At 46.6% G+C, this 15676-nt stretch overlaps 1 protein-coding gene across 1 annotated transcript in view; it reads right to left on the bottom strand.

The window, feature by feature from the left end:
* LOC137369039 (isocitrate dehydrogenase [NADP], mitochondrial-like) overlaps window positions 1–15676 on the bottom strand; it is a 115938-nt gene that overhangs the window by 3733 nt on the left and 96529 nt on the right. The window contains exons 9-10 of the mRNA XM_068029562.1: window positions 5382–5479; window positions 1784–1876 (exon numbers count right to left, since the gene is read on the bottom strand). Of these exons, the coding sequence (XP_067885663.1) occupies window positions 1784–1876; window positions 5382–5479 (191 nt within the window). The remainder of the gene's footprint in view (window positions 1–1783; window positions 1877–5381; window positions 5480–15676) is intronic.

Consider the following 15676-nt stretch of genomic DNA (forward strand, 5'->3'; position numbering starts at 1 on the left):
TTATTGGGGTGGTTTAGTCATCAGTTCCAGATCTGGTGCATGCAGAGGCAATACCATGTAGACCTGGCAGTATCGTCAAGACATGGATTGACTTGCTTTTTCTTTCAGTTGGAACCCTCAGGTCAATTTAAGAGCAAGTTAACTATACCTTTGCCAATTTAACTCTGTTCATTGCGTTCCATGTCCCACCTTTTTTAGCCAATAATTTATCAGGGGGAAATTCAATTTTCTCCATGTACTTCATTATTAATTTAAATCTTTTTCACCAGTCATTTGCTGCAGTTGTCTGTCTCTACTTCTCCCTCTATTTTTGTGTCATTAGTAACTTTGATCAGCTTCCAATTAGTTCTAGTATCCAGATCACTAACGTAGATAGGAACATAGGAATAAAGGAACATAGGCATAGGAGTAGGACATTTAGCCCCTTGAACCTGTTCCACCATTCAATGAGATCATGGCTGATCTGTGACCTAACTCTACATTTTGTCCCAGATCCCCTAACACCTTTGGCTAATAAAAATCTATCAATCTCAATTTTAAAATTAACAATTGATCTTGCATCAATTGCCATTTGCGTCATAGAGTTCCATATTTATACCACACTTCGCATGAAGAAGTGTTTCCTAATTTCACCCCTGAAAGATGTGGCTCTAATTTTTTGACTATGCTCCCTAGTCCTAGACTCCCCAAACAGCAGAAATAGTTTCTCCCAATCTATATCTGTTCTCCTTAATATCCTGAAAACTTTCATCAAATCACCCCTTCACCTTCAAAATTCCAAGGAATACGACCCAATTTTGTTTAATCTCTCCTTGCAACTTAGCCCTTGGAGTCCAGGTATCATTCTAGTAAATCTATGCTGAACTCCCTCCAAGGCCAATTTATTCTTCCTAAGGTGTGGTGCCCAGAACTGCTCACCGTGCTGCAGGTGTGGTCGAACCAAGGCTTTGTGGAGCTGATGCATGACTTCTATCCCCTTGTATTCTACTCCTCTAGATATAAAGGCCAGTATTCCATTATCCTTTTGATTTTTTCTGTATCTGTCCATGATATTTTAGTGATCTGTGTACATGGACCCCAGTCTCTTTGGACCTCCATTGTTTCTAGCTTTTCACCATTTAGAAAGTACCCTGTTCTATCCTTTTTAGGCTCAAAGTGGAGAACATCACACTTGCCTACACTGAAATCCATTTGTCACAATATTGCCCACTCACTTAATCTATCAATATCTCTCTGTAATTTTACACTTCTATCTACACTGCTTAATACTGCCCATCTTTGTGTCAATATCAAATCTGGATATGTGGTTTTCAATCCCACTGCCAAATTGTTCCTGAATATAGTGAATAGTTGAGGCTCCAACACAGATCCTTGCGGGACATCACTAGTTACATCCTGCCAATTTGAGTGCCTGCCCGTGATCCCTACTCTCTGCCTCCTTCCACTCAGCCAATTTCTTAACCAGATCAATAATCTGCCCTCAATTCCATGAGCTTCAATTCAGCTAACTGACTCTCATGAGGCACTTTTCAAATACCTTCTGGAAGTCCATATAAATAACATTCATAGTCAATCCCTGAGTAAAATAACAGTTCAATAACTGATTTTATGGACCCTTCTCAACCTCTCTCAAGTCTTCCCCTGTTCCTGTTCTAAACCAATTTCTTCTCTAATTTCATACCTTACTTTTGTTTCCTCCACTTTTAGTTTAGAGGATTTTTTAATTGATTTGTAGATTCAGGATTGACTGCATTTTTATGTCATTAAAAAAAAGATAACTTACTTCTGCATCCCATGAATACAAGCTGCCAAGTCCTTTGTCATGATACCACTCTCCACGGTTTCTATACACACCTGCTCCAGGATATCAGCAAACCTAGGAGAATGTAACATAGTACCAACGATTGACAGTTGTATCACTAAGCACCATGTCACAGATTGGGAGCAAATGAGTTTGTGGCCATGGCTCTCTTAGATGGAAGGCCCAATATCAGCAGTGGACTTGAGGAAATGTAATTAAGCAGACCAGGCACTTTCTTGCATACAGGGAAGGGCAAAAGGTGAGGCAATCAGACTGGACAGCAAGGGAAAGACGACCGTGGTGGGAGTAATCTATAGGTCCCCAAACAGTGGTTCTGCAGTGGGGCACAGTATAAACCAGGAAATACTGGGCGCTTGATAGAAAGAAACGGCAATAATCATGGGTGATTTTAATATGCATATAGACTGGAATAATCATATTGGCAAGGAGAGCCTTGAGGGAGAGTTCATTGAATGTATTAGAGATTTTTTTTTGGAGCAATATGTTGTGGAACCAACCAGGGAGCAGGCTATTCTAGATTTGGTATTGTGTAAAGAGGTGGGATTAATAAATGATCTCATAGTTAAGGATCCCCTAGGGAAGAGTAGGCATGCTAGAATTTCAAATTCAGTTTGAGGGCGAGAAACTGGAGTCCCGCACTAGCGTTCTGGAGTTAAACAAAGGTAATTACATAGTCATGAGGACAGATTTGGCCCTAGTGGACTGGGCAGGAAGACTAAAAGGTAGGACAGTTGATGAGCAATGGCAGATGTTTAAGGAGATATTCAAATCCTCCCAACTAAAATATATTCCAAAGAGGAAGAAAGATTGTAAGGGTAACATAAAGACAAAAGCTAAGGCATACCATATTGCAAAGGCCAGTGGCAGGCTGGAAGATTGGGAACCTTTTAAAGATCAACAAAAAGTTACTAAAAAAGTAATAAAAAGAGCAAAGGTAAATTATGAAAGAAAATTAGCGCCAAATATAAAAGCAGATAGCAAAAGCTTCTATAAGTATATAAAAGGGAAGAGAGTAGCTAAAGTGAATGTTGGTCCCTTGGAGGATGAGACTGGGGAGTTAATGGTGGGGAACACAGAAATGGCGGAGACACTAAATTGGTCTCCGCCATTTCTGTGTTCCCCACCATTAACTCCCCAGTCTCATCCCCGGTCTAAGTTCCTCCCTTCCTATACCCTCTGCATTACTTGTTACTATTGGGATGGTACTAGTGTCCTCCACCATGAAAACAGAGGCAAAATGTCACTAAATTGGTATTTTGCCTCTGTTTTCACGGTGGAGGACACTAGTACCATTCCAATAGTAACAAGTAATGCAGAGGGTATAGGAAGGGAGGAACTTAGACCAATCATCATCACTAGAGAAAGAGTACTGAGCAAACTACTGGGATTGAAGGCAGACAAGTCCCCAGGGCCTGATGGCCTACATCCTAGGGTCTTAAAGGAAGTGGCAGTAGAGATAGTGGATCCATTGGTTATAAGATTCCAAAATTCCCTGGATGCGGGACAGGTTCCAGTGGATTGAAAAGATGCTAATATAACGCCCTTATTCAAAAAAGGAGGAAGGCAGAAAGTAGGAAACTACAGACCAGTTAGTTTAACATCTGTTGTTGGGAAATTGTTAGAATCCATTATTAAGGAAGTAATAACAGGACATTCAGAAAGTCAAAACGCAATCTCAGAGTCAGCATGGCTTTATGAAGGGTAAATTGTGTTTGACTAATTTGCTAGAGTTCTTTGAAGATGTAACAAGTAAAGTGGATAATGGGGATCCTGTAGATGTAGTACATCTGGACTTCCAGAAGGCATTTGATAAGGTGCTGCACAAAAGGTTAATACACAAGGTAATATCACATGGTGTTAGGGGCAATTTATTAGCTTGGATAGAGGATTGGCTAACCAACAGAAAACAGAGAGTTGGGATAACTTTTCTGGTTGGCAAGATGTAACTAGTGGGGTGCCACAGGGTTTGGTCCTCGGGCCCCAACTATTTACAATCTATATTAATGACTTGGATGCAGGGATAGAAGGTACTATCGCCAAATTTGCAGATGACACTAAAATAGGTGGGACAGTAAGTTGCAATAAAGCAATAAGAAATTTACAAATGGATATGGATAGGTTAGGTGAATGGGCCAAAATTTCCTCTGGTGGGGCAATCTAGAATGAGAGATCATAGTTTTAGGATAAGGGGTATCAGATTTAAAACAGAGATGAGGAGAAATTACTTCTCTCAAAGGGTCGTGAGTCTGTGGAATTCACTATCCCAGAGTGCAGTGGATGCCGGGACATTGAGTAAATTTAAGGAGGAGATAGACAGATTTTTAATTAAAGGGTTGAAGGGTTATGGAGAACGGGCAGGAAAGTGGAGTTGAGGCCGAGATGAGATCAGCCATGATCGCATTGATTGACGGAGCAGGCTCGAGGGGCTGAATTGCCTACTCCTGCTCCTAGTTCTTATGTTCTCTCAGTTGCTGCTCTGGCACAAGCCTTACTATCTTGGTCAGAGTGTGTCACTAGGTCTGAAGTGACCTAAAGCACTGTAAGTTAATTTTATGATTATTTGCACTTAGGTCACTGACCCAAAGTACCAGTTATACAAGTTAAATGAAACACAACTGCAAATATAGAAGAGGGGCTTAATGGTGTAAGTAGTAAGGATTGCGTTTGGACAATGTTCCGGTTTCCTCCCACCGCCAAAGACTTGCAGGTGATAGGTAAATTGGCCATTGTAAATTGCCCCTAGTGTAGGTAGGTGGTAGGGAATATGGGATTACTGTAGGGTTAGGATAAATGGGTGGTTCTTGGTCGGCACAGACTCGGTGGGCCGAAGGGCCTGTTTCAGTGCTGTACCTCTAAATAAACAAAATAAATAAAAAGAAAAAATTAGACTATAGCAGATCCAGTGTAAAGGATTTATAAAATAGATTAAACTAAATGGTTGGCTTGATGTTACAGATCTCAACTGTGCTGCTGTAGGAGATGCAGAGGACAATTCAGACCTTTTCAACAGGGAGAGAAAAAAGGGAAGGGACGGCAGAAAATAAAAGATGTAACTGGATTTTCACCATTTTACAGGGGGTTTTATGCCAAATTTTATCCTTCTTCTGAAGGCACGGATTTCTGATGGGAAAGCAGTACAACTTGCACAGGGCACCTGATACACCTGTGAGCCTAGACAGCAATTTTGACAATATGGGGAGACATCACAGATGAGCCCACAGTCAGACAATGCCCACACACATGCACTATTCAGAATGGATCACTGGAGTGATCAGAAGCCAGAATCGTAGCCCAGAATGATATAGCTTCTACTTACATCCATTAAATAACTGGATGCGGTACTTGGAATTACCTTAAGCACAAAATCCACGCCAGTGAGATTTGATGCTAGACAAAGGCTCCCTCAGTGTTGAATACTGGAGCAGAGGTTTCCCAGTATTACTCACTAGGTGAAACATTCAGGTCTTGTCAGTGTAATATTCTGTGCAGTCATGTGCTCTATATAAACTTCTGGGCATTCTTAACACATTGTGTCCTTTGAAAAACAGAAAAGACTCACTGTTTGAGTTGCTGACTGCCATCTAGTTTTGCTCTGTGCTCTAGCCCTCGAGTCCAGGCAAAGATACTGGCGATTGGGTTTGTGCTAGTGGCTTTGCCCTGGTGTTGGAACAAGACAAAAAACAACAGCTTAAAGTCACAATTTGGAGTTCTGAGCATAGTCTGGGTTAGTACTTCAAAATTAAACTGTTATTCACAAAATTTTTGCGCACAATTAACACACACATGCTTGTCAATCATCTGTCACATTGCACGTGGGGTCAAGACCAAAGTAAAGCAGGAATGGAATGTGGGTTACTGGATATTATATATTATAATAGGGAGCACAGATGTAATTCAAGCCCTGTTTTAAAGTCATACACCTATCCTTATTTTTATATATTCTATTATAAATGCCTATGTCCAGATTTATCATGGATATTGCCTATGTAAACTTGTTCTCTAATTATATCCTCCTGCCAATGTTGGTGCTACAGCACCCCCACTGGAAGCAGAGCATAATTACAGGCTGACAAATTCCCATAGAGCCACAGAATCATAGAAACGTTACGACACAGAAAAGGGCCATTCAGCCCATCGTGTCTGTGCCAGCTGAAAAAACCTGCCACCCAGTCTAATCCCACCTTCCAGCACCTGGCCCGTAGCCTTGCAGGTTACAGCACTTCAGATGCAGGTCCAAGTACCTTTTAAATGAATTGAGAATTTCTGCCTCCACCACCATTCCTGGCAGTGAATTCCAGAGACCCACCACTGTCCGGGTGAAAACGTTTTCCTGATGTAGCCTCTAATCCTTCTACCAATCACCTTAAATCTGTGCCCCCTAGTAATTGACCTCTCTGCTAGGGGAAACAGGTCCTTCCTGTCCACTCTATCTAGGCCCCTCATAATTTTGTACACCTCAATTAAGTCATCCCTCAGCCTCCTCTGTTCTAAGTAAAACAACCCTCGCCTTTTCAATCTTTCCTTATAGCTACAATTTTCCAGGTCTGGCAATATTCTTGTAAATTTCCTCTGTACTCTGTCCAGAGCAATGATGTCCTTCCTGTAATGTGGTGACCATAACTGTACACAATACTCCAGCTGTGGCCTCACCAGCATTTTATACAGTTCCAGCATTACATCCCTGCTTTTGTATTCTATATTCCGGCCAATAAAGGAAAGCATTCCATATGCCTTCTTGACCATTTTATCTACCTGCCACCTTCAGGGACCTGTAGACATGCCCTTCCAAGGTCTCTCACTTCTTCTACCCCTCTCAATATCCTCCCATTTATTGTGTATTCCCTTGCTTTGTTAGCCCTCCCCAAATGCATTATCTCACACTTCTCTAGTTTGAGTTCCATTTGCCACTTTTCCACCCACTCAACCAAAACACTGAAGTCATTCTGTAGTCTACAGCTATCCTCTTCACAATCAACTACACGGCCAATTTTTGTATCATCTGCAATTGGAATTTATAATGGAAAAGATTTCAGAACGCATGCAGACGTAATATTTTTATGTTACTCGTTGCTCTCCTGTGGCATTGCACACAGAGAGCGTGGCGTCAAGGCAAATTGCAGTCTTCAGGTGAGCAAGGAATAACTGGACCCAGGATGAGAGAGAACTGTGATGCTGGATATAAGAGGAGGGCAGTGGTAGAAGGTACAGCAGGGATAGAAGGTAGCTGGGGGAAGGGGTAAGGTACAGCAGGTTTAGAAACTGGGTATGGAGATGGAAGGTATATCATAGCAAGAGCTAAGAGGTCAATTAAAGATCTTAGGGAAGGAAAGTGGCTAGAATGGGGCAGACATCCAGAAGAAGCTGCCATATTACTACAACCAATGACACCAGTAAAATAGACTTGGCCAAGGCAGAGCTAAGGGGCAGGAAACATGGAGAAAGATTGGTGGTGAAGGAAAAATTTGGGGTGGGAGGGAAGACAATGATGGGCCAAAGGAGAAGATGGATGTGGACCAGGAAGCGAAAAGGGGAAAGGCAAGGCAAAAGGGAGAAGGGGAAGGCAGGAGGGAAAGAGAAAGGGGTTGAGGAAGGAAAGTGCAGCTCCCTGGGCACTGAGCCCTCAACTCCCTGGGTTCTCATCCCATCTTGCAGGATCAGATTGCAAGACCAGGGGATGCAGATATTGGGTGGACTAGACCCTAGCAGACCTTGTGATGAGTGGGAAATAATTGTTTCATGACTGAAGCAACATAAAAAAGCAGCATAAAACAATCTAATCAAAGGTTGTGGAAGACTGAATCCAGAATCTGCTTTACTTCTCATACAATGCAGTCCTGGTGCAAATCTTTACACTATTATTGACAGTCTTGTTTGGTGAAGTCAGTGCAATGACTCCAGTATCTCCCCCCACATTATTAACCCTCACCATCTCCCCCCGTTATTAACTCTCACCATCTCTCCCCCCGATGTAAACCCTCACGATCTCCCCCCGATAATATCCATCACTATCTCCCTCCTCTGACAATAACCCTCAACATCTCTCCCCTCCGATAATAACCCTCACCATCTCCCCCTCCGATAATAACCCTCACCATCTCCCCCCTCCGATAATAACCCTCACCATCTCCCCTCCACTGATAATAACCTTCACCATCTCCCCCCCCGATAATAACCTTCACCATCTCCCCCCCGGATAAAAACCTTCACCATCTCCCCCCCCGATAATAACCCTCACCATCTCCCCCCCCGATAATAACCCTCACCATCTCACCCTCCCGATAATAACCTTCACCATCTCCCCCTCCGATAATAACCCTCACCATCTCCCCCTCCACTGATAATAACCTTCACCATCTCCCCCCCCGATAATAACCCTCACCATCTCCCCTCCACTGATAATAACCTTCACCATCTCCCCCCCCGATAATAACCCTCACCATCTCCCCTCCACTGATAATAACCTTCACCATCTCCCCCCCCGATAATAACCCTCACCATCTCCCCTCCACTGATAATAACCTTCACCATCTCCCCCCCCCGATAATAACCCTCACCATCTCCCCCTCCCGATAATAACCTTCACCATCTCCCCCCTCCGATAATAACCCTCACCATCTCCCCCTCCCGATAATAACCCTCACCATCTCACCCTCCCGATAATAACCCTCACCATCTCCCCCTCCCGATAATAACCCTCACCATCTCCCCCTCCCGATAATAACCCTCACCATCTCCCCCTCCGATAATAACCCTCACCATCTCCCCCTCCACTGATAATAACCCTCACCATCTCCCCCTCCGATAATAACCCTCACCATCTCCCCCTCCCGATAATAACCCTCACCATCTCACCCTCCCGATAATAACCCTCACCATCTCACCCTCCCGATAATAACCCTCACCATCTCCCCCTCCCGATAATAACCTTCACCATCTCCCCCTCCCGATAATAACCCTCACCATCTCCCCTCCACTGATAATAACCTTCACCATCTCCCCCTCCGATAATAACCCTCACCATCTCCCCCTCCCGATAATAACCCTCACCATCTCCCCCTCCCGATAATAACCCTCACCATCTCCCCCTCCCGATAATAACCCTCACCATCTCCCCCTCCCGATAATAACCTTCACCATCTCCCCCCGCGATAATAACCTTCACCATCTCCCCTCCACTGATAATAACCTTCACCATCTCACCCTCCCGATAATAACCCTCACCATCTCCCCCCCGATAATAACCTTCACCATCTCCCCCTCCGATAATAACGTTCACCATCTCCCCCTCCACTGATAATAACCTTCACCATCTCCCCCTCCCGATAATAACCTTCACCATCTCCCCCTCCCGATAATATCCCTCACCATCTCCCCTCCACTGATAATCACCTTCACCATCTCCCCCTCCGATAATAACCCTCACCATCTCCCCCTCCGATAATATCCCTCACCATCTCCCCCCCCGATAATAACCCTCACCATCTCCCCCTCCGATAATATCCCTCACCATCTCCCCCTCCGATAATATCCCTCACCATCTCCCCCTCCGATAATAACCTTCACCATCTCCCCTCCCGATAATAACCCTCACCATCTCCCCCCCCGATAATATCCCTCACCATCTCCCCCCCGATAATAACCTTCAGCATCTCCCCCTCCGATAATAACCCTCACCATCTCCCCCCCCGATAATATCCCTCACCATCTCCCCCTCCGATAATAACCCTCACCATCTCCCCCTCCGATAATATCCCTCACCATCTCCCCTCCACTGATAATACCCTTCACCATCTCCCCCTCCGATAATAACCCTCACCATCTCCCCCTCCGATAATAACCTTCACTATCTCCCCCCCCCGATAATAACCCTCACCATCTCCCCCCCCGATAATATCCCTCACCATCTCCCCCCCCGATAATATCCCTCACCATCTCCCCCCCCGATAATAACCTTCACCATCTCCCCCTCCGATAATAACCCTCACCATCTCCCCCCCCGATAATATCCCTCACCATCTCCCCCTCCGATAATAACCCTCACCATCTCCCCCTCCGATAATATCCCTCACCATCTCCCCTCCACTGATAATAACCTTCACCATCTCCCCCTCCGATAATAACCCTCACCATCTCCCCCTCCGATAATAACCTTCACCATCTCCCCCCCCGATAATATCCCTCACCATCTCCCCCCTCCGATAATAACCCTCACCATCTCCCCCTCCGATAATAACCCTCACCATCTCCCCTCCACTGATAATAACCTTCACCATCTCCCCCTCCGATAATAACCCTCACCATCTCACCCTCCGATAATAACCCTCACCATCTCCCCCCCCGATAATATCCCTCACCATCTCCCCCTCCGATAATAACCCTCACCATCTCCCCCCCCGATAATATCCCTCACCATCTCCCCCTCCGATAATAACCCTCACCATCTCCCCCCCGATAATATCCCTCACCATCTCCCCCCCCGATAATAACCCTCACCATCTCCCCCTCCGATAATAACCCTCACCATCTCCCCCTCCGATAATAACCCTCACCATCTCCCCCTCCGATAATATCCCTCACCATCTCCCCCTCCGATAATAACCCTCACCATCTCCCCCTCCGATAATAACCCTCACCATCTCCCCCCCCGATAATAACCCTCACCATCTCCCCCTCCGATAATATCCCTCACCATCTCCCCCTCCGATAATATCCTTCACCATCTCCCCTCCACTGATAATAACCTTCACCATCTCCCCCTCCGATAATAACCCTCACCATCTCCCCCTCCGATAATATCCCTCACCATCTCCCCCTCCGATAATATCCCTCACCATCTCCCCCCCCCCGATAATAACCTTCACCATCTCCCCCTCCGATAATAACACTCACCATCTCCCCCTCCGATAATAACACTCACCATCTCCCCCCCGATAATATCCCTCACCATCTCCCCCTCCGATAATATCCCTCACCATCTCCCCCCCCCCGATAATAACCTTCACCATCTCCCCCTCCGATAATAACCCTCACCATCTCCCCCCCCCGATAATATCCCTCACCATCTCCCCCTCCGATAATAACCCTCACCATCTCCCCCTCCGATAATATCCCTCACCATCTCCCCCCCCGATAATAACCCTCACCATCTCCCCCTCCGATAATAACCCTCACCATCTCCCCCTCCGATAATAACCCTCACCATCTCCCCCTCCGATAATATCCCTCACCATCTCCCCCTCCGATAATAACCCTCACCATCTCCCCCTCCGATAATATCCCTCACCATCTCCCCCTCCGATAATATCCCTCACCATCTCCCCTCCACTGATAATAACCTTCACCATCTCCCCCTCCGATAATAACCCTCACCATCTCCCCCTCCGATAATATCCCTCACCATCTCCCCCTCCGATAATATCCCTCACCATCTCCCCCTCCGATAATATCCCTCACCATCTCCCCTCCACTGATAATAACCTTCACCATCTCCCCCTCCGATAATAACCCTCACCATCTCCCCCTCCGATAATATCCCTCACCATCTCCCCTCCACTGATAATAACCTTCACCATCTCCCCCTCCGATAATAACCCTCACCATCTCCCCCTCCGATAATAACCCTCACCATCTCCCCCTCCGATAATAACCCTCACCATCTCCCCCTCCGATAATAACCTTCACCATCTCTCCCTCCGATAATAACCCTCACCATCTCCCCCTCCGATAATATCCCTCACCATCTCCCCCTCCCGATAATATCCCTCACCATCTCCCCCTCCGATAATATCCCTCACCATCTCCCCTCCACTGATAATAACCTTCACCATCTCCCCCCCCGATAATAACCCTCACCATCTCCCCTCCACTGATAATAACCCTCACCATCTCCCCCTCCGATAATAACCCTCACCATCTCCCCCTCCCGATAATAACCTTCACCATCTCCCCCTCCGATAATAACCTTCACCATCTCCCCCTCCACTGATAATAACCCTCACCATCTCCCCCTCCACTGATAATAACCCTCACCATCTCCCCCTCCGATAATAACCCTCACCATCTCCCCTCCACTGACAATAACCCTCACCATCTCCCCCTCCCGATAATAACCCTCACCATCTCCCCCTCCCGATAATAACCTTCACCATCTCCCCCTCCACTGATAATAACCTTCACCATCTCCCCCTCCACTGATAATAACCCTCACCATCTCCCCCTCCGATAATAACCCTCACCATCTCCCGCTCCCGATAATAACCCTCACCATCTCCCCTCCACTGATAATAACCTTCACCATCTCCCCCTCCGATAATAACCCTCACCATCTCCCCCTCCCGATAATAACCCTCACCATCTCCCCCTCCGATAATAACCCTCACCATCTCCCCTCCACTGATAATAACCTTCACCATCTCCCCCTCCCGATAATAACCCTCACCATCTCCCCCTCCCGATAATAACCCTCACCATCTCCCCCTCCGATAATAACCCTCACCATCTCCCCTCCACTGATAATAACCTTCACCATCTCCCCCTCCCGATAATAACCCTCACCATCTCACCCTCCCGATAATAACCCTCACCATCTCCCCCTCCCGATAATAACCCTCACCATCTCCCCCTCCCGATAATAACCCTCACCATCTCCCCTCCACTGATAATAACCCTCACCATCTCCCCTCCACTGATAATAACCCTCACCATCTCCCCTCCACTGATAATAACCTTCACCATCTCCCCCTCCGATAATAACCCTCACCATCTCCCCTCCACTGATAATAACCTTCACCATCTCCCCCTCCGATAATAACCCTCACCATCTCCCCTCCACTGATAATAACCTTCACCATCTCCCCCTCCCGATAATAACCCTCACCATCTCCTCCTCCCGATAATAACCCTCACCATCCCCCCATCCCGATAATAACCCTCACCATCTCCCCCTCCCGATAATAACCCTCACCATCTCCCCCTCCCGATAATAACCCTCACCATCTCCCCCTCCGATAATAACCCTCACCATCTCCCCTCCACTGATAATAACCTTCACCATCTCCCCCTCCCGATAATAACCCTCACCATCTCCCCCTCCCGATAATAACCCTCACCATCCCCCCCTCCCGATAATAACCCTCACCATCTCCCCCTCCCGATAATAACCCTCACCATCTCCCCCTCCCGATAATAACCCTCACCATCTCCCCCTCCGATAATAACCCTCACCATCTCTCCTCCACTGATAATAACCTTCACCATCTCACCCTCCCGATAATAACCCTCACCATCTCACCCTCCCGATAATAACCCTCACCATCCCCCCATCCCGATAATAACCCTCACCATCTCCCCCTCCCGATAATAACCCTCACCATCTCCCCCTCCGATAATAACCCTCACCATCTCCCCTCCACTGATAATAACCCTCACCATCTCCCCTCCACTGATAATAACCCTCACCATCTCCCCCTCCGATAATAACCCTCACCATCTCCCCCTCCGATAATAACCCTCACCATCCCCCCCTCCCGATAATAACCCTCACCATCTCACCCTCCTGATAATAACCCTCACCATCTCACCCTCCCGATAATAACCCTCACCATCCCCCCCTCCCGATAATAACCCTCACCATCTCCCCCTCCGATAATAACCCTCACCATCTCCCCCTCCGATAATAACCCTCACCATCTCCCCCTCCGATAATAACCCTCACCATCTCACCCTCCCGATAATAACCCTCACCATCTCCCCCTCCGATAATAACCCTCACCATCTCCCCCTCCCGATAATAACCCTCACCATCTCCCCTCCCGATAATAACCCTCACCATCTCCCCCTCCCGATAATAACCCTCACCATCTCCCCTCCCGATAATAACCCTCACCATCTCCCCCCACCCCCCCGATAATATCCCTCACCATCTCCCCTCCACTGATAATAACCTTCACCATCTCCCCCTCCACTGATAATAACCTTCACCATCTCCCCCCCCGATAATAACCTTCACCATCTCACCCTCCCGATAATAACCCTCACCATCTCCCCCCCCGATAATAACCTTCACCATCTCCCCCTCCACTGATAATAACCTTCACCATCTCCCCCCCCGATAATAACCTTCACCATCTCACCCTCCCGATAATAACTCTCACCATCTCCCCCTCCGATAATAACCCTCACATCGGCTGGTGCCCAGTTCCCACTGGTTCTCGCACCCCCCAACCCCTGACCAAAAGTCCCCCATCCTCCCGCAGACTGAGCATGAAGCCCTTATATATTTTCACTAGTTTCGAGTTCACGACTCAGTTCTCTATGGGCTGTTTCCAGGCACTCAGACCAACATAAACATCAAGTGCTGCTGGAGGACCATCAGCTTGGTAAAAGACGCACTTTGGTTTGTCCGAAACTTGCTGGTCTTCCAGTACAAAGAGCTGTCGATGACTGAGTGTTACAGACTGGCACATTCCAAGGTCCAGGACTACATGCTGAGGGACGCACTAAAGCTTGGGACAACCGCCACATATGCTCAATGGGGAAAGGCCACTGTGTAAGACCCTTCTGCTATAATATATCGAGCGACTGGAACCTATGTAAAGCCCCTTGGGCTGTATGAACCACAGAATGTTTGACATGAAATGTAAATGTACATTGTAAATATAACCTGAAATGGCAAACGTAGAGAGGAACCTCATACACTGTATTGAAGGAAACTGATCTGTATTGCACTTTATGTAATGTCCAATTTGAATTATGTAAATGTATTTTTTAAATAAATTTTATGAATAATGTATATTTTTGGAAAATAAATCTCCAGCCTGACAACCATCTGAGAACTTCGCACTTCTCCAATTCTGGCCTCATGCACATCCCGGATTTTTATCACTACACCATTGCAGCTGTGCTTTCAGTTGCCTAGGCTCTAAGATCTGGAATTTCCTCCCTAAACCTCACTACCTCACTCCTCCTTTAAGACATTCCTTTGAAGCTGCCGCTTTGACCAAGCTTTTGGTCATCTGTCCTAATATCTCCTTATGCGACTGTGTTAAAATTTTGTTTGATAACGCTCCTGTGAAGCACCATGGGACCTTTTACGACCTTAATGGTGCTATATTAAATGCAAGCTGTTGTTGTTATTAAAGTGCAATTCTGGAGAATATATACACATTCTGGCACAAGAGGTGCTGTATACAGGACTGTCCTTCACACAAGGATTTTGAAACTGTTAACACAAGTGGAGCAGGAAAGCAGCACAGCTGCAGAATAGGTAGAGATGCAGATTCAGCCCTGCTCAGCTTATCGAGTCACACAGCACTAAAACGGGCCCTTTGGCCCACCGAGTCTGTGCCGACCATCAGCCACCCATTTATACTAATCCTACATTAATCCCATATTTCCTACCATATCCCCAACTTTCCTCAATTCTCCTACCACCTACTTACACTAGGGGCAATTTACAATGGCCAATTTACCTTTCAACCTGCAAGTCTTTGGCTGTGGGAGGAAACCGGAGCACCCGGCGGAAACCCACGCAGGGAGAACTTGCAAACTTCACACATGCAGGACCCAGAACCGAACCCGGGTCGCTGGAGCTGTGAGGCTGCGGTGCTAACCACTGCGCCGCCCAGATCTCCTGATCTGACCCAGCAGTGAAATGCTGAGAATTGCAAGAAGTGGCGACCTGCATGGGTACCAGCAGCAGTCTGTAGCAGGCTATAAGCATGCTTTCTCAAATACAGAAGTGTCTCAACAGGTGGAAAATTAAAAGAGGGAAGAACTTTCAATACTTCCATAAAAAGAAAGTTAAAAAAAAATGGCTTTGTATAAATCAGAGCTTCATATAATTCAACATAATAA

This window comes from Heterodontus francisci, chromosome 4 (genome assembly GCF_036365525.1).
Source record: "Heterodontus francisci isolate sHetFra1 chromosome 4, sHetFra1.hap1, whole genome shotgun sequence".
NCBI classification, from domain to species: Eukaryota; Metazoa; Chordata; class Chondrichthyes; order Heterodontiformes; family Heterodontidae; genus Heterodontus; species Heterodontus francisci.